General features: G+C 38.8%; 1 protein-coding gene across 1 annotated transcript in view; it reads left to right on the top strand.

Moving 5' to 3' along the window:
- The window catches only part of DNAH6 (dynein axonemal heavy chain 6), a 227,139-nt gene that overhangs the window by 168,246 nt on the left and 34,287 nt on the right, over positions 1–24,606 (top strand). The window contains exons 63-67 of the mRNA XM_045978683.1: positions 1,163–1,353; positions 11,389–11,549; positions 15,212–15,300; positions 16,055–16,201; positions 17,677–17,815. Of these exons, the coding sequence (XP_045834639.1) occupies positions 1,163–1,353; positions 11,389–11,549; positions 15,212–15,300; positions 16,055–16,201; positions 17,677–17,815 (727 nt within the window). The remainder of the gene's footprint in view (positions 1–1,162; positions 1,354–11,388; positions 11,550–15,211; positions 15,301–16,054; positions 16,202–17,676; positions 17,816–24,606) is intronic.

Raw genomic sequence — 24,606 nt, 5'->3', positions numbered from 1 at the left:
TCACACAATGACATAGCTAAAACTAAGCTCCAACCCCTCTTGGCCCTGTTGCAGGGCTGGCCCTTTGGCCCAGGCCACCTTTATAGTTAGTACCACACTATATCCTCATTTAAGTGGGCAGGCATGTAAACATCTTTTCCCAGACTGGCCACAGGAGGGTACAGTCCAAGGCTATGGCCCTGTACCAGGTTGAGATGTACCCTCTCCCAGCAACAATGGCAACAAAAAACATGCAAAAATTTTTTGGATGAAGTAATGTCAATTCTAATGGAGGGCAAACGTTAAAGCAGGGCTGCTGCTTACAGTCGTGCCGGATGTGCACTGCATAAGCCTTAAGGGAGCCATTTGCATTGTAGATACTTTAGGTTTGGTTTGTATATTTATCATGACAGCTTTCTGGCACAGGTATATTAAAGAAGGGACACTTTTTCCCATCTCACACAAAGGCTCCATGTGGGCTAGAGAGGGTCTGCAAGAGCAGGAATGGGGTAAGCAGGCTAGGATAGGATCCGTGAAGGAAACACATTGGTGTAGGAAGTGGTCAGGCAGGGATATGATCATCAGGGCTGAGGCTGGTTCCCAAGAAAAGTCATAAGAGGCTGATGAGTAAAATGAGAGAGGAAGATGGGGGAAAAGATGGGGAGACAATATATGGTGTTGATTCTGAGAAGCGGCTTATGAAGGGAAAAAAAAAGAAAGGAAATACCTGGGAGGGGAGCAGCAATTAAGGGAAGGCTTTTGTTTTGGTTTTAAGAATAGGAGACAGTAGAGCCTAATTGTATGATAAAAAGATGGGGGCGGGGGATGAATAGTGCAAAAAGAGACAGTGGAAGGACTGAAAGTAAAGTCCATAAGAATGCGAGAAGGATGGGACCAAAGAAGGCAAGGATGGGGCAACAGCAGGTCTGGAGATGGATGGAATGACAAGAGACTTTCCTCTCATCAAATAGTCAGCTTGCTCTGTAAGGTCATGAGAACCATGACCTTTGGCAATTACATGGTGCCTAAATCCAGTAGGAAGAAAGATACCTAATCGAGAGAAAATGAGTGCAGAACAACAGGGCACCCTGTCAGAGAAGCTGAAGGGGAGAAATAGGATAGAATTATGGAGGACCCTCATCCTACATACTATTTTTTTAATGTTTTTCTTCTTAACTTTCAGGTGGTTTTTGCTCTTACAGATTTTGTAATAGAAAATCTTGGAAAATGCTTTATAGAGACACCACCTGTGGACCTGCCCACTCTATATCAAGACATGTCATATAACACTCCCCTGGTATTTATCTTAAGCACTGGCTCGGATCCTATGGGCGCATTCCAGAGGTTTGCCCGGGACAGCGGGTATTCAGAACGGTGAGGTCATGTGGTGCCATTTTTATAATTCATACGAACGTCTCCTTGTTAAAGTTTGCCATTTTTCTTCCCTCTGTGGAGTGTGAATCCCCACATTAGGTATCCCTTACTAAATAAATTAAGATACATTAATATTTAGCTATGTCTGTTGTTAAAACGGGGTCAAAAATAATAAAAAACAGATGTAAACTTTATTTGAATAAAGGGAAGCTTATCCAAAATGTGTAATAAGCTAGTGGAATATGGATTAAAATTTTTTTGTTATTTAAGACATTACCTTACTGTAACTGTAAAAGGACTGATTTACTCCATATGAAATGTGCAAAAAATTCCAGAGCTCCTTATGTTCTGTTATCAGTCTCTTTCTCATGAGCCTCTACCTTGCTGAATAAAAGGGGCAGGGGGAAGTTTAAACTCCCACATGTACTTTACTTTAAATGCATCCAGGGTAAGCTGATTTGGTTTCTTTCTCAAAAAAAAAAGGGTCAGTCTTCCTGACTTCTTCTTCTCCCAGTCCTCTCCAAAATGGTGTTCAGATGGGTAGGAAAGTGCATAAGACCTCAGGATGGCAGGGGAGGGTAGGGGTCTCTTATCTACAAGGTAATTTCCAGCCTTGACACTTGACAGGCACCCCCTCCCCCATGGAGTGGCTGGTCTGGCCTTTTCCCTGGTCAGATTATAAGATGGTGGGTCCTATCTGTTCTTGGAGTTTATAGTCTGCGCTAGTCAGGCTTCTCCAGAGAAACAGATCCAATTAGGAAAAGAGAGGAGAGTAGAGGAGAGGAGGAAAGAAAGAAGGAAGGAGGAAGGAGGAAAAGGAGGGAGGGAGGGAAGGAAGAAGGAAGGAAGGAGGAAAGAAAGAGATGGAAAGGAAAGAAAAAATCTTGTATGTTTTATATACATATATAACATATATATATGAAATTTGCTTACATGATTATGGAGGCTGAGGAGTCCCAAAATCAGCAGCCAGCAAGGAGGAAATAAATCCAAGAGAGCCAATGTATAGTTCCAGTGCAAAGGCCTAAAAACCAGGAGAACTAATGGTATAAGTTCTAGTGTGAAAGCCAGGAGGCTTAACACCCAAAAACCAGTGTTTCCATCTGAATCCAAATGCCAGAAAAGACCAATGTTACCATTTAGGCAGGCAGGAGGAACTCCCTCTAACTCAGCTTTTTTGCTCTATTCAGGTCTTCAATTGATTATATGGGGCCTATTCACACTTAGGAGGGCAATCTGCTTTACTCAGTTTACCCATTCAAATGTTAATCTCACCCAGAAACACCTTCACAGGCTCACCCAGAGTAATGTTTGGCCAAATATCTGGATACTGTGTGACCCAGTCAAGTTGACACATAAAATTTATGATCCTAGTCATTTGTTTGCCTATAGTTCTGAAATCCTAACAAAGAATTAGTATAGGAACTATTAAGAACTCCTGCGAATTAATAAGAAAAAGAAAAGCACTGGGCAGCTCAGCACCTGGTTAAGTCTCCAACTCTTGATCTCAGAAAAAGAAAACAGTCCAATATAAACAAAGACAAAAAATATGAGCAGGAGAGTTTCCAAAATTTTCAGAATAGAAAATTGCAGAAACCTAAATGTCTGATAAGCATATGAAAAGATGTCTGTCCTCAAAGTAATTAGGATACAACAAATTAAAGCCGTTAAGGAGATATCATTTTCATACCCAAGAAATTGGCAAAATGGTGGCAAAGGTATGGAGCAATGGAAACATCCATATTACAAGTAAGAGTGAAAAATTGTTTAAAATCAATTTGAAGAGTTAACAGTATGTTAAAGTTGAAAATGGCATCCCCTACATCTCAACAAGTCATTACTGAATCTGCAACCTAGAATAAAATCAGTCACATGGTACAAGGAGCTGTGTTCAAGAACATTTGTAGAAATATAACAAAAAACAGTGGAACCATCCAAAATGTCCATCTAGAAAAATGATCATACAAGTTGTGGTGTATTTATAAAATTGAATATAATACACTATAACCATAAAAATGAATAAACTAGAACTATGTACATCAATACAGATAGGTCACATGAACTAATACTGAGCCAAAAAAATAAGTTGCAGAAAAACTATATAATATTGGAGAAGTATGATAAAATATATAAACATTTAAAACTATATATGTTATATATTGTTTAGGAATTCATAAAATTGCAGTAACAGTATAAAGAAAGGTAGGGAACTTATAGCAAATCCAGGATAGCAGTGACCTTGGGAAGTGAAGGTTGGGTAATGAGACAGAAGTGGACAAGGACATTGCAGGTTCAGATCATGTAAACAGTGTTTTATTTCATACGCTGGTTTGTGGGTACATGAATATTCACTATATTAACTTTGTAGATTTTGTATGTTTCAAATATTTCAAAGTATTAAACATAAAAAATAATTCAAGATAATCAGAAACTGGGGAGGGATGTTAATAAGTAGTTAATATGTGTTAAGTTCTAAATATATTCAGGAAGATAAAAGTAGTACAGAATAACTCTGTTTGCCTTAGGAAAATTCGTATTTGAATGAATATGTTGGAATTTTTAGGGAAAACACCAGAATAATAAATATAGCATCCAAGCCAGCAGAGGAACAAAAGAATATGTAGTGCAATATAATCCAACATTAGATAGGAAAGAAGAAGAAAAATAAATTCAAAGATAAAATATAGTAAATCAAAAAGCCAAACCAGAATAGAGAAATCAATTCAAATACTTAAAGTATAAATATCTTACCTGTGAAAAGATAAATATGACCAAGTTGGATTTTAAAAGTAACATTTAGCTATATGCCACTTAGAAAATGCATAAATAATACAAAGACAGCATAGGAAAGTAGAAAATAAAGAGATAGTATGCAAATACTAACCAAAAGAAAGCTGTTAACAGTTCCAATGTATATCACAAAATAGAGTTGGGAGCAAAAAAAAAAAAATATTAGGGATCAAAAGGGCAACTATATGATATATAGAAAAACCCACAAACAAAACACCAATTGTACAAAACTAACAAAGCTTGAAATCTATAAAGCAAAAACTAGAGAAACTAATATAAGGGGAAATTGATAAATTAACATTAATGTGGAAAATTTTAATACATCTCTAATAGAAACTATATGAAGAATAAAAAGAAAAAGTTTGCAGAATTGTTAAGAATATAAAATATTCAGACAATAAATTTAATAGTGAAGTTAATGACATTTGATCTTTACACTCAATGCATAGAACAAATGCAATTCTTCAAATACACGTGGAACATTTATAAGAATTAACCATGTGCTAAGACATATTTCAAAAATAAGATAAACTTAATCCCTGACATAATTAATATTAATCAATCTTAAAGGTTAATTTTTTTAATATTTGAAAAACAAAAAATGCCCTTTTAAACAACTCATCTATTAAAGGGAAATTTCCCAGTAAGTGTAAGTACATAACAAAAACAGTATTACATATCAAAAATCATTAAGGTATAGTAATGAGGCACTTAGCTATAAATTTATGAATATTTAAGGACTTCTGGTCCAGAAATGTCGGACTAAGAACTCAGACTAATATCCCCACTAAGAACAACTAGAAACCTTGAGCAAAATATATTTTTAAATATACAAAACATTTTAAAAAACATTTTTTAAAATGCTTGAAGGTTTGGAGAATGAAGTAAGGAATAGTCAAGAGATGAAGAAAACCCAGTTAGTCCTGCACTCACAGAGAGACATCAGAAGAGGAGGCAAAGAGGCTGAGAAGCTGAGCAAAGCTTTTCATTTATTAAAGAGACAAAGGAGAATCGGGGCACCTGGGTGGCTCAGTGGGTTAAAGCCTCTGCCTTTGGCTCAGGTCATGATTCCAGGGTTCTGGGATTGAGCCCCGCATCGGGCTCTCTGCTCAGTAGGGAGCCTGCTTCCTCCTCTCTCTCTGCCTGCCTCTCTGCCTACTTGTGATCTCTGTCTGTCAAATAAATAAATAAAGTCTTTAAAAAAAGAGAGAGAAAGACAAAGGGGACAAAATTGGAGCCCAGAGCCAACTGAATAGTAGAGGAAACTGGTAAACCACCTCCCTTACTTTGGTTTGGCCCTCTAAGGAGAGTCATCAAAAGGAATAAGACCAGGTAAGAAATATACTTACAAGGAAATTATGTTGATCCCTGATTACCAGTATCTCTAGCTGCTTGCCAGAAGAAGATGTGAATCTTGTGTGGAGGAACACAAAATCGTAGGCACGTGATAAAATATAACCTGGGACACAAGAAGGCCAAAAAGTATGTTTAAATTAAAACAAGTCAAGAGAAACAATATATAATAGGAACAGAGTGTAGCATCCTAATAAATGATACATGAGATTGATTTTTAAATAGCAATCTTTAAATGTTCAAAAAGGAAAGACTGAGAAAATTGAAAGAGAACTAAAGTTATTTAAAAGCAGAATTCTAGAATTGAAAACTAACAAAAATTAAGAATTCCAAGATGAAATTGATGAGTAAAAAGCATGCAGAGACTAAACAAGATCTAATAAGATATAATCTGAGTACCAGAGGAGAGAAGAGCACAGAATAATATTTCAATAAGCAGTGGCTGAAAATCTTCCAAAACTGACAAAAGACACCAATTCACAAATTAAATAAACCCTACCAAATGAAAAAGTGTAATAAACACAAACAATTCTACCTGGGGTGACTGGCTGGCTCAGCTGATAGAGCATGTGACTCTTGATCTCAGGGCTGTGAGTTTGAGCCCCACAATGGGTATGGAGATTACTCAAAAATTAAATCTTTAAAACAAACAAGTAAACAAAACCCAATTCTACCAAGACCCATCACAGTAAATTGTAGAAAAAACAAAGACAGCACAGTAAAAACAGATTATCTTCAAAGATGCAAGTAAGCTGTTGATGGATTTCTCTGCAGAAACAATAAAAGGCAAAAAATGTATATTCAAAGTACTGAAAGCCAGTTACTGTCTGGTAAATAAAATGGAATTTTATTCCTCTCAAAACAGTACTTTAAGCAGGCTTCATGCTGTGTTGATCTCGGAACCCTGAGATCAAGAACTGGACTGAGATCAAGAGTTGGACACTTAATCAACTGAGCCATCCAGGCACTCCACTGTCAAAAATTTTTTTAAACAAAGGTAAGATGAAACTGTTTTCAGACAAAGAAGATATTGAAATGGAAAGTCAAACATGTACTAAATAGAATAATGGTGAATATATATCAAAACTGGTGAGATGCATCTGAAGCTAGGATTACAGGGAAATTTATAGGCTTAAGTGCATATATTAGGCAATCTAAAATGTAATGATTAAACTAATAGAAGGGAAAAATTGTAAAAGCAGAAATTAATGATATAGAAATGCATATTCAATAGATCAGATCCAAAACACCAGAAGTAGATTTTTTTCAAGTTGTTAGTTTTTTGGGTTTTTTTTTTTTTTTTTTTTTTTATATTTGACAGAGAGAAATCACAGCTCAGCAGAGAGGTAGGCAGAGAGAGAGGAGGAAGCAGGCTCCCTGCGGAGCAGAGAGCCCGATGTGGGGCTCGATCCCAGGACCCTGGGATCATGACCTGAGCCGAAGGCAGAGGCTTTAACCCACTGAGCCACCCAGGCGCCCCTTGGTTTTTGTTTTTTTAAAAGAGAGAGAGTGAGAGAATGTATGCACTGTGGGCAAGAGGGAGGCAGAAAGAGGATCCTAAGCAGGCTCCATGCCCAGTGTGGAGCCCAATGCAGGGTTCAACCTCATGACCCTAAGATCATAACCTGAGCAGAAATCAAGAGTCTGGGAGGGGAGGAACAAGATGGAGGAGTAGGACACCTAAATATCATTGGGTCCCAGGAATTCAGCTAGATAGTTATCAAAACATTCTGAACACCTACAAATTCAGCAGGAGATCAAAGAGAAGAGTAGCAATTCTAGGAACAGAAAAGTGATCACTTCCTGGAAGTTAGGATGTGTGGAGAAGTGAATCAAGGTGCTATATGGGAAGAGAGACCACAGGGGTGGGGCTGGCTCCCAGCAAATGTTAAAGCAATAGAGCACAAAATCGAAACTTTTGGAAGTCTGCTCCGCCAAGGGAAGTCACTCCAGAGGCTAAGCAGGAGGTGGAACCTTTGCGGGGACAGTACGGTCTCAGGACCTGCAGGGTCAGGAAAAGACCAGGGGTGTCTGAGTATAGCAAAGCTCCCAGGTATCAAAGCAGGGAAGCCAGCAGCAGAGACGGAGCTGAGGAGGGGGCTCTCAGCTCAGGGTTACCTTAAACCATGACACAAGGCACGGTCGGGCCACTGCTCTTCAAGCAGGGACTCCACTAGTGGCAGATCCAGAGAGACCCCCCCCTTCCTCCTCTGGGAGGATTGGCACAGGAGCATGCTGCAGGAATCTCCTGGATTTGGAGACTCCAAATGCGGCTGTACACCAGGGATAAAAACACTCTGTCACAGGTCAGGTGAGCATGGAACATGGCCATAGACCAGGGAGATGGGAGTGGTTGACTGCTTTTCTCTGAGGGCACACTGAGGAGTGGGGCCCCAAGCTCTCAGGTCCTCCAGGGCCGCCATTTTTATTGCCGTCCTAAAAGCGCTATGGAAAGCATTCAGGGAACAAAAGGTCCTGAGAGCAAAATTGATATTACATTGCCTGGCCCCTGGCAAGGGTGGGGGGGGGGGGCAATTCCACTGCAAGCAAAGATATTTGAGAATCACTGTAATAGGCCCCAACCCCAGAAAGTGAAAGATCATCCAGCCAAGACCAAGTTCACAAATCAATAAGAACTACAGAACTCCAGAGCTAGGGGAATGCAACACAGAATTCATGGCTTCTTTCCCATGATTCCGTGGTTTTTCAAAGTTAAATTTTTTCAATTTCATTTTTTTCTTACTGTATTTAAAAAAATTTTTCCTCTATCATATTTTGACCTTTTTGAATTATTTTATCAATACCTTTTTTAAAAATCTTTTTAAAGTTTCATTGTTATAGTCACATTCTATCCCTTCATTGCATTTAACCTTATATTTTGTATATATATACGTTTTTCTTTCTTTAAAATTTTGGGATACAGTTTCTTCTAACAGACCAAAATATACCCTAAATCTAGCGCATGGTTTTGTTTTAGTCTCCAGCCATCACATTCTTTCCTCCTTTTTCTTCTTTCTTCAACCAACTTCTTATCTTATCAATGCCTATTTTAGAATGTTTTTAAATTTTCATCTTTACAGTCACATTCCATACCTTCATTGTGTTTCTTCTTATTTTTGTATATATATGTTCTTCTTTATTTAAAATTTTGGGATCTAATTTCTTCTAACAGACCAAAATACACCCAAAATCAAGTGTGTGGCTCTGTTCTATTCACCAGTGTTATATATATATATATATATATATATATATATATATATATATATACACACACACACACACATACATACACATATGTGTATATGTATATATACATATATACACACATACACATACACACACACACATACATATACATATATATATTTTGTTTCTTTCTTCCCCCTTTTGTCCCCCCCCCCGCCATGGGTCTCTTCTGATTTGGTTAGTGTTTATTTTTCTGGGGTCGTTGCTACCTTTTTCGGATTTTGTTCTCTCATTCATCTATTCTTATCTGGATAAAATGACAAGGTGGCAAAACTCACCTCAAAAAATAAAAGAACAACAGGCAGTGCTGATACCTAGGGACCTAATCAATGTGGACATTAGTAAGATGTCAGAACTAGAGTTCAGAATGATGATTATCAAGGTGCTAGCTGGGCTCAAAAAAAGCATGGAAGATACTAGAGGATCCCTTTCTGGAGAGATAAAATCCCTTTCTGGAGAAATAAAAGAATGGAAATCTAACCAAGTTGAAATTTTAAAAAGCTATTAATGAGGTGCAATAAAAAATGGAGGCTCATACAGGCAGGATAAATGAGGCAGAGGAGAGAATTAGTGATATAGAAGACCAAATGACAGAGAATAAAGAAGCTGAGCAAAAGACAGACAGACGACTACTGGACCATGAAGGGAGAATTCGAGAGATAAGTGATACCATAAGACCAAAATTATCAGAATAATTAGGATCCCAGAAGAATAAGAAAGAGAAAGAGGAGCAAAAAGTATATTGGAGCAAATAGTAGTGGGGAATTTCCCTAATTTGATAAAGGGAACAAGCATCAAAATCTAGGAGGTACAGAGAACACTCCCCTCAAAATTGATATAAATGGGTCCACACCCTGTCATCTAATAGTAAAACTTACAAGTCTCAGCGACAAAGAGAAGATCTTGAAAGCAGCTTGGGACAAGACATCTGTAACATACAATGGTAGAAGTATTAGATTGGCAGCAGACCTATCCACAGAGAACCCGAAGGCCAGAAAGGACTGGCATAATCTATTCAGAGAACTAAGCGAGAAAAATGGGCAGCCAAGAATACTGTATCCAGCTAGTCTGTCCTTGAAAATAGAAGGAGAGATAAAAACCTTCCAGGACAAACAAAAACTAAAAGAATTCACAAACACCAAACCAGCCCTACAGGAAATATTGAAAGGGTCCTCTAAGCAAAGAGAGCCTAAAAGTAACAGATGAGAAAGGAACAGAAAAAATGTACAGTACAGTCACCTTACAGGCAATACAATGGCACTAAATTCTTATTTTTCAGTAGTTACCCTGAATGTAAATGGGCTAAATGCCCCAATAAAAAGACAGGGTATCAGAATGGATAAAAAACAAGACCCACTGATATGCTGTGTGCAAGGAAAAGATTTTAGACCTAAAGACACTTCCAGATTTAAAGTGAGGGGGTGGAAAACAATTTACCATGCTAATGGACCTCAAAAGAAAGCTGGGGTGACAATCCATATATCAGATAAATTGGATTTTAAACCAAAGGCTATAATAAGAGATGAGGAAGGACTTATATCATACATAAAGGATCTTTCCAAGAAGATCTAACAGTTTTAAATATATATGCCCCTAATATGGGAGCTGCTAATTATATAAACCAATTAATACCAAAATCAAAGAAGCACATTGACAATTATACAATAATAGTAGGGGATTTTAACACCTTCCTCACTGAAATGGACACATCATCTAAGCAAAAGATCGACAAGGAAATAAAGGCTTTAAATGACACACTGGGCCAGAGGGACATCACAGATGTATTCAGAACATTCCATTCCAAAACAACAGAATACACATTCTTTTCTAGTGCACATGGAACATTCTCTAGAACAGATCACATCCTGGGTCACAAATCTGGGAGTCTGCTTCTCCCTCTTGCTCTGTCTGCTTGTGCTCACTCCTTCTCTCTCTCTCTCTCTGTCAAATACGTAAATAAATCTTTAAAAAGTACATTTAAAAAATAATGTTGATTGAAACAGACCAAATATAGAAAATATGTATATACTATGTGATTCCATTTATATAAAATATAACAACTAGTAAAATTAATCTATGGTGTTAGAATTCAAAATAACTTTTACCTTGGGAATGAATAAATCTATTGATTGGGTAGGTGCTGGGAATCCTCTCTTTTTTGTGTCCTGTGTGGTGGTATAAGTATACAGTCACTTTGAGAGACTTCATTAAGCCATACACTAATGATTTATGGACTTACTCTATATGGATGTGAGACTTCAAATTTTTTTAAGTTTTTAAAAACTGATCTATAGTGCTGGAAATCAGGATAACATGTCCCTGTGGGAAGGAGGAAGGAAGAATCGTTGAAATAGAAAGGGGCATAAGAGCATATCTCTGGGGTATTGGCAAACTTCATTCTCAACTATGGGTATTCATTTGTGGTAATTCATAGAGCTATATGTTTGGTTTTTTAGACTTTTCTATATGCATGTTGTAGTAGAAAATGTTTTCAAAAACAAGAAAATAAAAAATATTTACACATCTATTAAAATGAGGATTTGAAATGTGTGCTTATTTTAGGAGTCTACTATGTAATTTACATTTCTTCATAGTCTCATTGCTTATAAATAACATAAAACAACATTTTTTTGTTGTGGAATTCAGGGTGCAATCAATTTCACTGGGGCAAGGACAAGGACCCATTGCTGAAAGAATGATCAAAGAAGCAATGAAATCAGGAAACTGGGTATTTTTGCAAAACTGCCATCTTGCTGTTTCTTGGATGGTGGCAATGGAGGAACTAATTAAAACCTTCACAGATTCAAGTACGTTAAAAACAGCATTTGCATAATAATAGCTTTTTATGTAGACTTTCTTTGTTGAATCCAATCTTGTAATAATTTTTTATTGTAGGAATTATGTTTTCCCATATTAAAGAGGAGAAATTTGAGAATTAGAGAGTTTTAGTTAAATTACACAATCCAAACCTGAAAAAAGATCTTCAGGCTTCCAAGTTGTGGGTATGATACACTGGATCATTTCTATTTCATGTTCCTTTCTATGGAGGCCATTTGAATTCAAAATAGACTACCTAAAGGCATGGTAAAAGAAATAGAAAAAAGGACTTAAGACAAAGAAAGGAAATTCAGTCTTTCACTACAGAGAGAAGATTCACAGATTCAGATTGCCACCGATCTACCTAGAGTCATGTTTCACTACTTCTTATTCTCTGTGACTCCTGTACCAACTAACCCTCACGTGTGCCTCCTAGCCATGTTGTAGAACATCGACCTCAGTGCTTTGGAGCCAAAATATAACTCAAAGACAGAGTTTAGGATAAAGAGGAACAAAGCTATATAGCTTTGTCAGGCAAGGGAGGCTGCAGCAGACTGTGACTTTCAAAATGGCAAGCCCACCTGGAGGAAAGAGGCTGGGGAATGGGGGGGGGTGCCACCAGATTTGGGGGGGGGAGGCAAGTTAATGGGAAATTACAGGATCTAGCTCGTTTTGACAGGAATTGTGCGCATACTACCGAGCTATTCATCTTCTCTTCAGGGTGGTACCAGGTTTCTGAAATAACAAGCTAAGAAGGGAGGAGGGGAGCTTTGCAAAGGAAAGAAAAAAGGTGACTTAGTTTGAAATTGAGCTTCACTGAAGCATTAGTGCAGCCATTTTGATTTTCGTTCCACTCTATGCTTTCAGGTGGCTTCAGCCACATACCCTCCATGGGCATGCCCAGCATTATTCACAGTTGCTACCACTAACTATAACATCAGCACTTTCTTTCCCACTCAAGAAAGTATAATGGGCTGCAAAGAAAGAAGAGGATTTTTAGAATCTACTCATTTTAGAATGTTAGTATAAAAATAATTGAAACCTTAGGAACAATATTTTTGTTAATAAGCAGGGTGAGCCCCACTTTCCTGCTAACCTAGGATATCCAGAGCCCTTACTGCTGACTTTACAAAGTGGCCAGCCTATACTGGACACCACCACAGAGCCAAGACATAGCAGCCATCCCCTAAAGATCCCTCATTTCCTGGTTCCCCCCTCCTTGCCTCTGTAGGCTGCTTCTTCCAGCAAGGATAAAGTTGTTCACAACAACCATCCAGAATTTCCACTGTTTTTACCCTTTTTTTAAAAAATTTATTTATTTTCAGTGTAATAGAATTCATTGTTTATGGACCATACCCAGTGCAGTGCAACAAGAGCGGTCTGCTTCCAACTGGGCCTGTGGCTTATTTCCATTTAAATAATTAAAGAAAAAAATGACAAGAAGGTATTCACCACTGTCCAGGGGTTGCTGATGGTTAGGATTATAATTAAGAAGGAAATGCTAGGGAAGGCATCAAAAAAAAAAAAAAAACAATTTGCTGCAGTGCAACTACAGTAGTGGGACTACTTCGAAGTAGGGAGGCGTTGTTCAGCCTCATGGTGACTGGGACAAGGGCGAGCGTATGCTGGAAGCTGGACAGGCTATGGAAGCCAGCCGAAGTTGCGCCGTTGGCTTACCAAAGCTTAAATGGATTTAAAAAATCATCTTCTGGCCCTTGTTACAATCATTTAGTAACATACCTCTTTGACTTCTGATGTTTAACTTAAACCTATTTAAAATAAAATACATTCAGGTAATAACCTGAAAAGAGTAAGTGAACAGGAGAAAAAAGAAACAAAGGAAGAAGCAAAAACTCCAGACTTGAAATTCTAAGACCCAAGTGGAGTTCTTCCCCTACTACTTCTTGCCTGTGCCACAGTATCTCCTCTCTGGGCCTCAGTTCCCCAGCCATAAGATGCCCACATGGCATCTTTCCTAGAAACCCTATGCTAAGATGATTTCTAAGACTTCATTCCAGCTTGAAACTTCTAGGATGTCTATGAAAGTTAATATTCTTGATGCTTCTGCAATTATAAGAGAAAAAGGATTAAAAAAAAGTACTTATTTAAATCTGCTTTTCTCATGTTTTGCATTTTTGGTTATTGAAATCATTAGCCCTAAGACTTTGATTGATGTCTGACTTCTATACCTAATAGTTTTTACCATGCAAGCAACTTCAGTATTGCTCTAGAATTGTACTGGAACTAACTTAATTTTAGTTATTTAATGTAGTTCATGAATTTAGATTACCAAAATAAGGAGCATAAATTCAGCTTTAATCTACATTCATTCATTTAATAAGTATTTGGGAACCTACTATGTACCATGCACTGTTCTAGATGTTTAAGGTAAGACAATCAACAAAACAACCATAGATATCTACCCTCCTAGAACTTAAATGTTAGTGAGAGGGAACGAACAATAATTAAACCATATAATAAATAAGTAGTTTATATGGTATGATAGAATGTGGCTAGTGCTTTGGGGGAAAAGAAAACAAAAAGTCAGGATGAAATGGTGGGGGAGTGATAGGGAGAAAGAGTGGATAGCAATTTAAACATGTAATCTGGGTAAACCTCTTTGAGAAGGTAACATTGGACTAAGACTTGAAGAAAGTGAGGGAATCTAAAGGAAGAGCATTCCAGGCAGAAGGAACAGCCAATGAAAAGACTCTAGCGAGGGAGCAGGCCTGGAATGTTAGAGAAACACCATAATATGTACTTAAAACCCAGCACCAAGAAAGTCATCCTTGGGTGATGCCTGCATCTTCCTGTAAAAGGACCACCACTTTCCCCAACTTTGCTCCAGCCTTTTGAACCCAGAAGGGAACTCATTTTCTTACATTTTCTATGCAGAGCTCACAAAGTAAGCATATTGACTTAAACTTCTTCATGGTACTTATGAAGTCTGTCCATACCCCTACACCTTCAGTTCCCTTGAACTTCTCTGTAGAGTAGAGAAATCCCTTTCTTCTCCATAGGACTTTCTGACCATTTTCATGCAATTTTCCATAAATGAATTGTTTAAAAACAAAACAAAAAACACTTCATGAGCACTGGCAATAACTGCCCTATTTTTTTAAGATTATTTATTTATTTATTTGACACAGATAGAGAGAGAGAGAGAGAGAGAGAGATCACAAGCAGGCAGAGAGGCAGACAGAGAGAGAGGGGAAGCAGGCTCCCCTGCTGAGCAGAGAGCCCGATGTGGGGCTCGATCCCAGGACTCTGAGATCATGACCTGAGCTGAAGGCAGAGGCTTAACACACTGAGCCACCCAGGTACCCTTAACCATCCTATTTTTTAATTGAAAATTTTCCCAATCTCAGAGGGAAGACCCTTAACACCTCCAAGTATTGAAAATTAATGTGTCTTTAATTTCTTTACTCAGACGTGCCAGTTTCTGGATTGCCAAACTTTCATGTAGTAAGAGTTTCTATAAAAATTCCTCCCACCTCCATTTTGAACATTTTACAACATAAAAGACTTAAAACAAACTGGTCTTTAAACAGAGTTTATGGTGGTTTTTTACTACCTCATAATAAGTATTTGTTATGTAAAGTATTAAGTTAAGCATTTTCCTTTTTTGTTCTCTTCTCTTTGTTTTAAACAGATATAATTATCACGGATACTTTTCGACTCTTTTTAAGTTCCATGCCTAGCAGTACATTTCCTGTTACAGTTCTTCAAAATTCTGTTAAGGTAATATATGCCTATGGTTGGAATGCTGCAAACCAACCGGCCTTAGTGTGTTCCCCAAGTGGGTCCAGGGAACCCAGGCTCCACGTAGGACCACGTCAAAGTCTGGGTGGCCCAGGTGGGAAGGGAGAAGTCAGTATCCCTTCACCTGATAGCACGCAGGTAAACAGTTTTGCAAGCCACTCGCATCCTTGTGTGCCCTAGTTTGTTGATCAACTCTTTAAGAAAATGTCAAGGATGCGGAGTAGTGAGAATGGAACCCCTCCCAGAATTAAGAGAATATTTCAGCATGTGAGAGACAGGAAGGCCTACAGGTAGTATGACTGCTGGATTTCAGTGCTGGAAACCTCCGATATACGGGAAGCCTCTGCATATGAATGATCAGTCAGGAACGAGAGATGCCTCTTCCTTCCCTGTCATGTCATCAAGGGATGCCATATGTTGGGATACATGGAAAATCCAATGGGGAAGGCCTGAACGTACTTTCTGGCCCGTATTTAGAAAATGGACACCAAAAGAAATGGTCTGAGGTTCTTGTGGAGACGGTTCACCTACTGTAGGACTAAAGACCCCGCCAGGCCCAACTTTGAAGAGACTGAGGCTGAGCAAGATACAGAGCAGGCCCCCACATGCCAGGAATGCCCCCACGGGTATCAGTTATCTACATGCTCTCGATGGTTTCAGTCTGTGTGTGTTATTCAGAAATAATGCGAATCTATAAAATCCTCCTCTCTGCCCCCTATGTGTCTGAATCCAGGTAACCAATGAGCCTCCGAAAGGTTTACGTGCAAATATCAGACGAGCATTCACCGAAATGACACCTTCATTTTTTGAAGAAAATATACTTGGAAGAAAATGGAGACAAATAATATTTGGCATCTGTTTCTTCCATGCAGTTATTCAGGTACACTCAATTTTTGCTTTTTAGTGGAAACAAGAAAGTGCATTGTGTTAATAAATACAGAAAAAGTGGAAATTACATGAAAGCTTACAAGTGACATTGTGAAGTGCTGAGGCCCCATTCAGGGTCCGAAACGAAGCTGTTCTCACTCAGTAGCTGATCTCTGTACTCCCTTCACCTCTGCAGCTCACAGCTTTGCCTCCCAGCTCTACTCTGATTTGACTAAGGGACACTGTCACCTGGATATATGCATGAAGTCAAATTCAAAAGCAAAAAAAAAATCTCCTCAGCTATGCCCCACTCCCAAATCTGCTTCCCTCCAGACTCTACTCCTGAAATTGATAGTCCCATATCTCCATAATTTCAGGATTATTTTTATTATTCCTTCTTTGCACATACATATCATGTGAGTCTATCATTTTTTCTTGCAATAATTTCATTCTTGACTGTTCCTGTTTGACTGGGTTCACCACCCTTAAGAGCCTCTTCCCTGTGACCAGAGCCCTAAGGCCTCTGAAAAATGACCTTCAACTCAGTACTACATTCTCCTTCCCTCTGCTCAAAGTTCACTGCTGTGATTTGGTGTCCATACTGTGACCCTGCCCTTAAATTCTGACTCTTTGACTACGTGTTTCTAGATAGTGTCTTATTAGACTGGCTGCCTGGGTTTCAAATGTGTATGGTCTCCAGAGAAAGAACCTATAAAGAAAAAAAAACAAAGATTAAAGATACAAGATATGAGATAAAGATGTAAACAAGGTCTTAGAGCAGATCCGAGGTTGGGACTAGGGTCTCCAGGTGTGAGGCCCCCATTGCACAAAGAAAAACAGCTGAGAGGGGAGGTGGTTCAAAACTTAGAGAAATTTTGAGATCAAGAGGAGGGAATATGAGACCTCTGGTATAATCATCAGTTTAGAATTAAGAAATTAAAGTAGGATAGGGAAATAATGAAGGAAGGGAAAGGCTTCACAATGTGAAATCATGAAACAAGGGTTAGGATTCTGTGTACCAGTTCAAAAAAAAAAAAAAAAGATGTCACTACAGAGAAGTCAGTATGTAATCAGCACATTGTGACATGACTGAAAACCCTAAGTGATGTACAGACTCCTTAGAAAAATAGAGAATAGTTCTTGCCACTAGATGGATGATTAGTGTATCTTTTTTCTACCTGTTTTGATGGGGAAACATTTTATTTTACCATGAAAGACAAATGTCCTTTTCACAGACCTATTATATTTTCAGTAATGTCAAATTTTCTTTTGGAAATTTTGGAGAAGAGCCAGGACTGGAGGAAGAGATGCTGCCCATGTTTGCTGAAAGCCAAACTGAAGGCCTAGATGAAACTAAACTTCATAATCTTAACTGATTTTACAGAACGAAGATGCCCAAATTCAATAGAAACCTTTTATTTCTCAATACGTCATACAAATTTAATTTTGTCTAATTTTATGTAGGACTATTTTCATTTTCCCTTCTAGGAGAGAAAAAAGTTTGGCCCTCTTGGCTGGAATATTTGCTATGAATTTAATGACAGTGACAGGGAATGTGCTTTACTGAACCTCAACCTTTATTGTCAAGAAGGAAAAATTCCCTGGGATGCTCTCATTTACATTACTGGTAGGTATGCCCACATGGCCAGGCCACGGCCCTTACAAAGATGGCATCTTTTCCCCAATATTCGATAGTGGTGATGATGACTTCTGATAGTCCCTTTGTGAAGATAAGACCATGATAAGAATATCATGAGAATACTTACACATAGGAAATGGGCAGGTGTTTTCCCAAATACTAACAGCAAAACTTATATCACTCTTGATACATGCCAAGTACTATGTTCAGTGCTTCCCAAGAATTAGCAGATTTAATCCTCACAACAACCTTATGAGGTGAGGACTGTTATGTCCCTATTTTATACATGAGGAAACTGAGGCTCACAGGTTATAAGTGATGGAACCAAGATTGAAAGCCAGTCAGTCTAGCCTTGAGAGTCTGTGCTCTTAAATTCAAGAGATCTAAACATTGATTGATAGTAGAGACCTGTTGATTCAGGCATACTTGTGAAAAAGGAAAAAATACTTCAGGAATTATAATTTTTAGCAATTATTAATTGTGGCCACATGGGACCTTGTGCCAAAAATTAGGTCCAATGTGGAATATGTAGGCCCAAGTAATGAAGAAGAAATGATTTGCACTGGGAAGTGGGGGAAGAAGAACACTCTGAAAAGGGGCAGAATGGGAATGGGGGCGGGGAGGGTTTCACTGGTAAGTAAGGGAAACAGAGAACAGAGAGGGATCAGGTGAACTAGAGCCTTAGAAGGCAAATAAACCTTGGAAATAGAGGGCAGTGAAACAACACTGAAAATAAATGAGGACCATCCTCAGAGTGGACCAAAAGGGGGGGTCTTGGAATCTAGGGGGATACTTTTATACTTTGGCCCCTAGGACTCCACTACTCCAGTGGGGCCAACATTGCTTCACAAAATGGTGATGGTCAATTGACCTTATACTGATGATCAGCTTACTTTCAACAAAGGTATCAGGGTGGTTCAGTGGAGGAAGGATAATTTTTTCAACAAATGGTGCTGGTATCCATCTGCAAAAGGATGAATTTGGATCCTTATCTCATATGATACACAAAAATTAATTCAAAGTGAGTCCTGTAAGAGATAAATGTAAGAGCTAAAACCATAAAGATCTTAGAAGAGCTTGTAGAAGAAAGCATATAAGTAAATCTTTGTGACTTTAAATTACAACTTATTAGATATGACACAATAAACAAACAATAAAGAAAAAATAATAATGGACGTCATCAACATTTAAAACGTTTATACTTCAACAAACACCATCAAGAAAGTTAAATGACAAGGCACAGACTAAAGGAAGATATCTGCAAATCATTATGTCTGATAAGGCACTTACTTTATATACAAAGTATATAAAGAACACTTACAACTTAACAGTGAGAAGAAAAATAATCCAATTTAAAAATAGGCAAAACAATGGATCTTGGAACATTGAAAAAATAAATTTTTTTTAAATTTAAAAAAAAATTAAAATGGGCAAAACAGAGCAATCTATACTTTCAATGCCATCCTGATCAAAATACCAGTGGCATTTTTCAAAGTCTGGAACAAACAATCCTAAAATTTGTATGGAACCAAAAAAGACCCCAAATCACTAAGAAAATGTTGAAAAAGAAAAACAGAGCTAGGGGCATCACGTTGCCTGATTTCAACCTTTATTACAAAGTTGTGATTACCAAGACAGCATGGTACTGGCATAAAGACAGACACATAAACCAATGGAACAAAGTAGAGAGCCCAGATATGAACCCTCAACTCTATGGTCAAATAATCTTTTTTATTTTATTTTATTTATTTATTTGACAGAGGTCACAAGTAGGCAGAAAGGCAGGCAGAGAGAGAGAGAGAGAGAAGGAAGCAGACTCCCCACTGAGCAGAGAGCCCGATGTGGGACTCGATCCCAGGACCCTGAGATCATGACCTGAGCTGAAGGCATAGGCTTTAACCCACTGAGCCACCCAGGTGCCCCAATGGTCAAATAATCTTCAACAAAGTAGGAAAAAATATCCAGTGGAAAAAAGACAGTCTCTTCAATAAATGGTGCTGAGAAAATTGGACAGCTATGTATAGAAGAATGAAATTTGACTATTCTCTTTCACCATACTCATAACACAGATATAAACTCAAAATAGATGAGAGAATCTCATCGTGAGACAGGAATCCATCAAAATCCTGGCAGTATCCATCAAAATAGGCAAAATAACCTCTTCAACATTGGCCACAGCAACTTCTTTCAAGACACGTCTCCAAAGGCAAAATAAAAGTGAAAATGAACTTTTGGGACTTCATCAAGATAAAAAGCTTCTGCACAGCAAAGGAAACAGTCAACAAAACAAAGAGGGAACTCACAGAATGGGAGAAGATATTAGCAAATGACACTACAGACAAAGGGCTGATATCCAAGATCTACAAAGAACTTCTCAAACTCGGGGGCACCTGGGTGGCTCAGTGGGTTAAAGCCTCTGCCTTTGGCTCAGATCAAGATCCCAGGGTCCTGGGATCGAGGCCCACATCAGGCTCTCTGCTCAGCAGGGAGACTGCTTCCTCCTCTCTCTCTATGCCTGCTTCCCTGCCTACTTGTGGTCTCTGCCTGTCAAAGAAATAAATAAAATCTTAAAAAAAAAAAGAACTTCTCAAACTCAACACCCCAAAAACAAATAATCATGTCAAAAAATGGGCAGAAGACATGAACAGACACTTCTCCAGTGAAGACATACAAATAGCCAACAGACACATGAAAAAATGTTCATCATCATTGGCCATCAGGGAAATTCAAATCAAAACCACATTGAGATACCACCTTATACCAGTTAGAATGGCAAAGATTAACAAGGCAAGAAACAGCAAATGTTGGAGAGAATGTGGAGAAAGGGGAACCCTCTTACACTGTTGGTGGGAATGCAAATTGGTGCAGCCACTTTGGAAAATAGTGTGGAGATTCTTCAAAAAATTAAAAATAGAGCTACCCTATAACCCGGCAATTGCACTACTGGGTATTTACCCCAAAGATACAGATGTAGTGAAAAGAAGGGCCATGTGTACCCCAATGTTTATAGCAGCAATGTCCACAATAGCCAAATGGTGGAAATAGCTGAGATGCCCTTCAGCAGATGAATGGATAAAGAAGATGTGGTACATATATACAATGGAATATTACTTAGCCAATGGAATAATACCCAACTTTTGTACCAACATGGATAGGACTGGAGATTATGCTGAATGAAATAAGTCAAGCAGAGAAAGTCAATTATCACATGGTTTCACTTACTTGTAGAACATACGAATAACATGGAGGACATTAGGAGAAGAAAGGAAAAGTGAAGTGGGGCAAATCAGAGGAGGAGACAAACCATGAGAGACTGTAAACTCTGAGAAACAAACTGAGGGTTTTAGAGGGGAGGTGGGTAGGGGGATGGGTAACCTGGTGGTGGGTATTAAGGAGGGCGCGTGTTGCATGGAGCACTTGGTGTGGTGCATAAACAATGAATTTTGGAACACTGCATCAAAAACTAATGATGTATTTTATGGTGACTAACATAACACAATTTTAAAAATGGGCAAAAGATTTGAATAGACATTTCACAAAAGAAGACATATAAATGCCCAATAAGCACATGAAAAGATGCTCAGTTGAAGGAAATGAAAATTAAAGCCAGGATGAGTTACTACTTCATCTAGTATGACTATAGACTATAGACTAGGATGACTATAATTAAAAAATTAAACAACAAATAAAAGAGTAACAAAGTGTTGGCAAGGATGTGGAGAAAGTAGAACCTTTATACATTGTGGGTGACAATATAAAATTATGGGGCTACTTTGGAAGATTTTTTAAATAGACTTCCCATATGGCCCAGAAATTCCACTCCTAGTTATATACCCAGGAAAAAAGTAAAAACACATGTTCACACAAAAAACTTTGTACCTGTTTATAGCAGCATTACTTCATAATAGCCCAAAAGGGAAAACAACAGGAACTTCCATTAGCTGGTGAATAAAAACACAATGTGGCATATCCACACAACGTACTATCCAGCCATTAAAGGAACAAAGTACAGATATGTGCTGCAACATAGGTAAACCTCACACACTCTATGCTAAGTAAAAAAGTCAGGGACAGGGCTGCCTGGTGGCTCAGTCAGTTAAGTAACCTAGTCCTGATTTCCGCTCAGGTCCTGATCTCAAGGTCCTGGCATTGAGTCCTGAGCTGGGCTCTGTGCTTGAGATTCCTTCTCCAGCTCCCTGTAACCTCACCCGCACTCTCTCTCTCTCCCTCCCTCTCTCTCTCTAATAAATAATCTTTTTTTAAAAAGTCAGCACAAAATACCACGTTATATGATTCCATTTATATGAAATTTCCAGAAAAAACAAATGTATGCAGACAGAAAGTAGATTTTTGGTTGCATACAGCATGGGCAAGAATGGGGAGTGACTGAGAAGGGGCAAAAGATTTCTTTTGGGGGGGATGATATAAATGTTTTGTTGTTTTTAAGATTTTTTAATTATTTATTTGACAGAGAGAGCACAAGTAGGGGAAACAGCAGGCAAAGGGAGAGAGGAAGAAGCAGGCTCGCTGATGAGCAAGGAACCTGATGTGGGGCTTGATCCCAGGACCCTGGGGTCATGACCTGAGCTGAAGGCAAGATGCTTAATGGACTGGGCCACCGAGGCGCCCAAAACAATGTTTTAGAATTAGATTGTGGTGACGGTTACGCAAAACATCACAGGCTTACTAAATATTACTGAATTATACATGTAAATTTTGTGTGGTTTTTATTATTTTTAAGTTATAGCTCTTTATTAAAGCGTTTTTAAAAAACAGATAGGAGAAAAAGGCTGAATGCTTTATCCATAGGGTGGTATTTTGGGCAGTCATTTATGCATTAATCCAGAAAATACTGCCTAATACTCTACAATAGATGCTAGAAATACAAAGATGACATAGACCCTGCCTGCCAAAAACTCATGGTGTGGAGGGTGGAGATAATGCATAAACCCTATGTTAGAATAATAAACAAATCAGAAGTGTATGCACAATGCTGTGGGAATTCAGAAGGAACAACTAACACGACCCAGGGGAATCCGGGAAAGCTCCGCTGGGAGCTGAGTGCTGACCAGCTTCACTGAGCTAAGTTGGGCTCACTAGGAGAGAAAAGGCAGGAGAGCACACTGGACTGAGAGAATCGTGACATAAAAGCCCAATGGGCTGAGGTTTGGCCTGATTATAGTACTTGTGAGCAGTTCTGTTGGGCTGGTGCATAGTATGAAGAGGGGATGTACATGGAGGGGAGCTTTATATTCAACAAAATGGAAAAAAAAAAAAAAGTAAGCTAAGGGCACATCCTAAAAGGCCTGTGTGTATTGTCAATAAATTTTGGTTCTACTTTGTAATCAACAATTGGCAATCATAGCCCTTTAGGCTGAAAAAAGATACAATAATTTACAAAGCTACAATAAAAGCAACATGAAGGACTGAACAAGAAGATACAGCAACACCAGTGGGGAGACTAAACAGCAGAGAATAGGGGCACCTGGGTGGCTCAGATAGTTAAGCATCTGCCTTCCACTCGGGTCATGATCCCAGGGTCCTGGGATTGAGCCCCATGTTGGGCTCCCTGCTCAGTGGAGAGTCTGGTTCTTCCTCTCCCTCTGCTTCTCCCACTGCTTATGCTCTCTCTCTCTCACAAATGAATAAATAAATTCTTTTTTTTGAGATTTTATTTATTTGATAGAGAGACACAGCGAGAGAGGGAACATAAGCAGAGGGAGTGGAAGAGAGAGAAGCAGGCTTCCCGCTGAGCAGGGAGTCCAATGTGGAACTCGATCCTAGGACCCTGGGATGGAGCCCAATGTGGGGCTTGATCCCAGGACCCTGGGATCATGATCTGAGCCGAAGGCAGACGCTTAACAACTGAGCCATCCAGGCACCCCTAAAATCTTTTAAAAAACAACAAAACAAAAACCCCATAAATATAAACAGGAGAGAATAAACAAATACTGAGGAGGCTTTATATATGAGAAGATATTTGGGGATGGGGAAAGTCTTAAAATTTTATAGTGTAAAGTATAGCAATATGAAGGCCTGGAGACAGATCTGAGCTCAAAAGCATGCAAGGACAAAGCCAAATCCAAGGCTATCCCTCAGCCAGCCCCTGGGGATAGGAGAGGAAGAGAAGGAGAAGCCACCACCCTGGGATCTACAACAAGACCCTCAGGGACTGTGATGCCTGGGCCAGGAGAGGTGGTGGGCATGTACGGTGGACACTTCCTCCCCAAGTCCCTCTTCTGGGAAGACCAAACCCAGAAGACTACTTCCTAAAATTGAGCCCCAAAGTGAGTCATCTACTCTGAGTCCAATTATTTACTCAGTTTGATCCAAGAAAAGGATAAAACTCAATCTGAATGGAGAAGCACAAAGTCTGATGATTTGTAAGGAAAATATTTCTGTGCTCCTTCTCAAAATGCAGATATTGTCCTTTGTGACTTAAATAAAAAATACTTTAGGGCAACTCTTTCTTCTCACCACCTACCAACTACAGGAGTCTTCGTTTTCCTGGCCACCCTCTTTTCCACACACCATCATGCAGCTGGAGACACTTGGGGCTGGGTGGGAATGTAAGCTCAAGGATCCAAGAGGAGCTTCGACTTGGGCCCAGACCTGATGGACCCACTACAAAGATGTAACTGAACTTTGTGTTCCAAGATTTTCTAGAAGGTGACTGAAGAATATACCCAAGAAAATACAACAACATCTTTCTTCCCTCTTAGAATTGCTAATACAGAGACTTAGCTACTTGTCCATTAGCTGTAACACCTATTCTACCT

The sequence above is a fragment of the Meles meles genome, chromosome 15 (assembly GCF_922984935.1).
Source record: "Meles meles chromosome 15, mMelMel3.1 paternal haplotype, whole genome shotgun sequence".
Taxonomy (NCBI): domain Eukaryota; kingdom Metazoa; phylum Chordata; class Mammalia; order Carnivora; family Mustelidae; genus Meles; species Meles meles.
The sequence above is the reverse complement of the archived record's forward strand: the minus strand, read 5'-3'. Positions and strand labels throughout refer to the sequence as shown.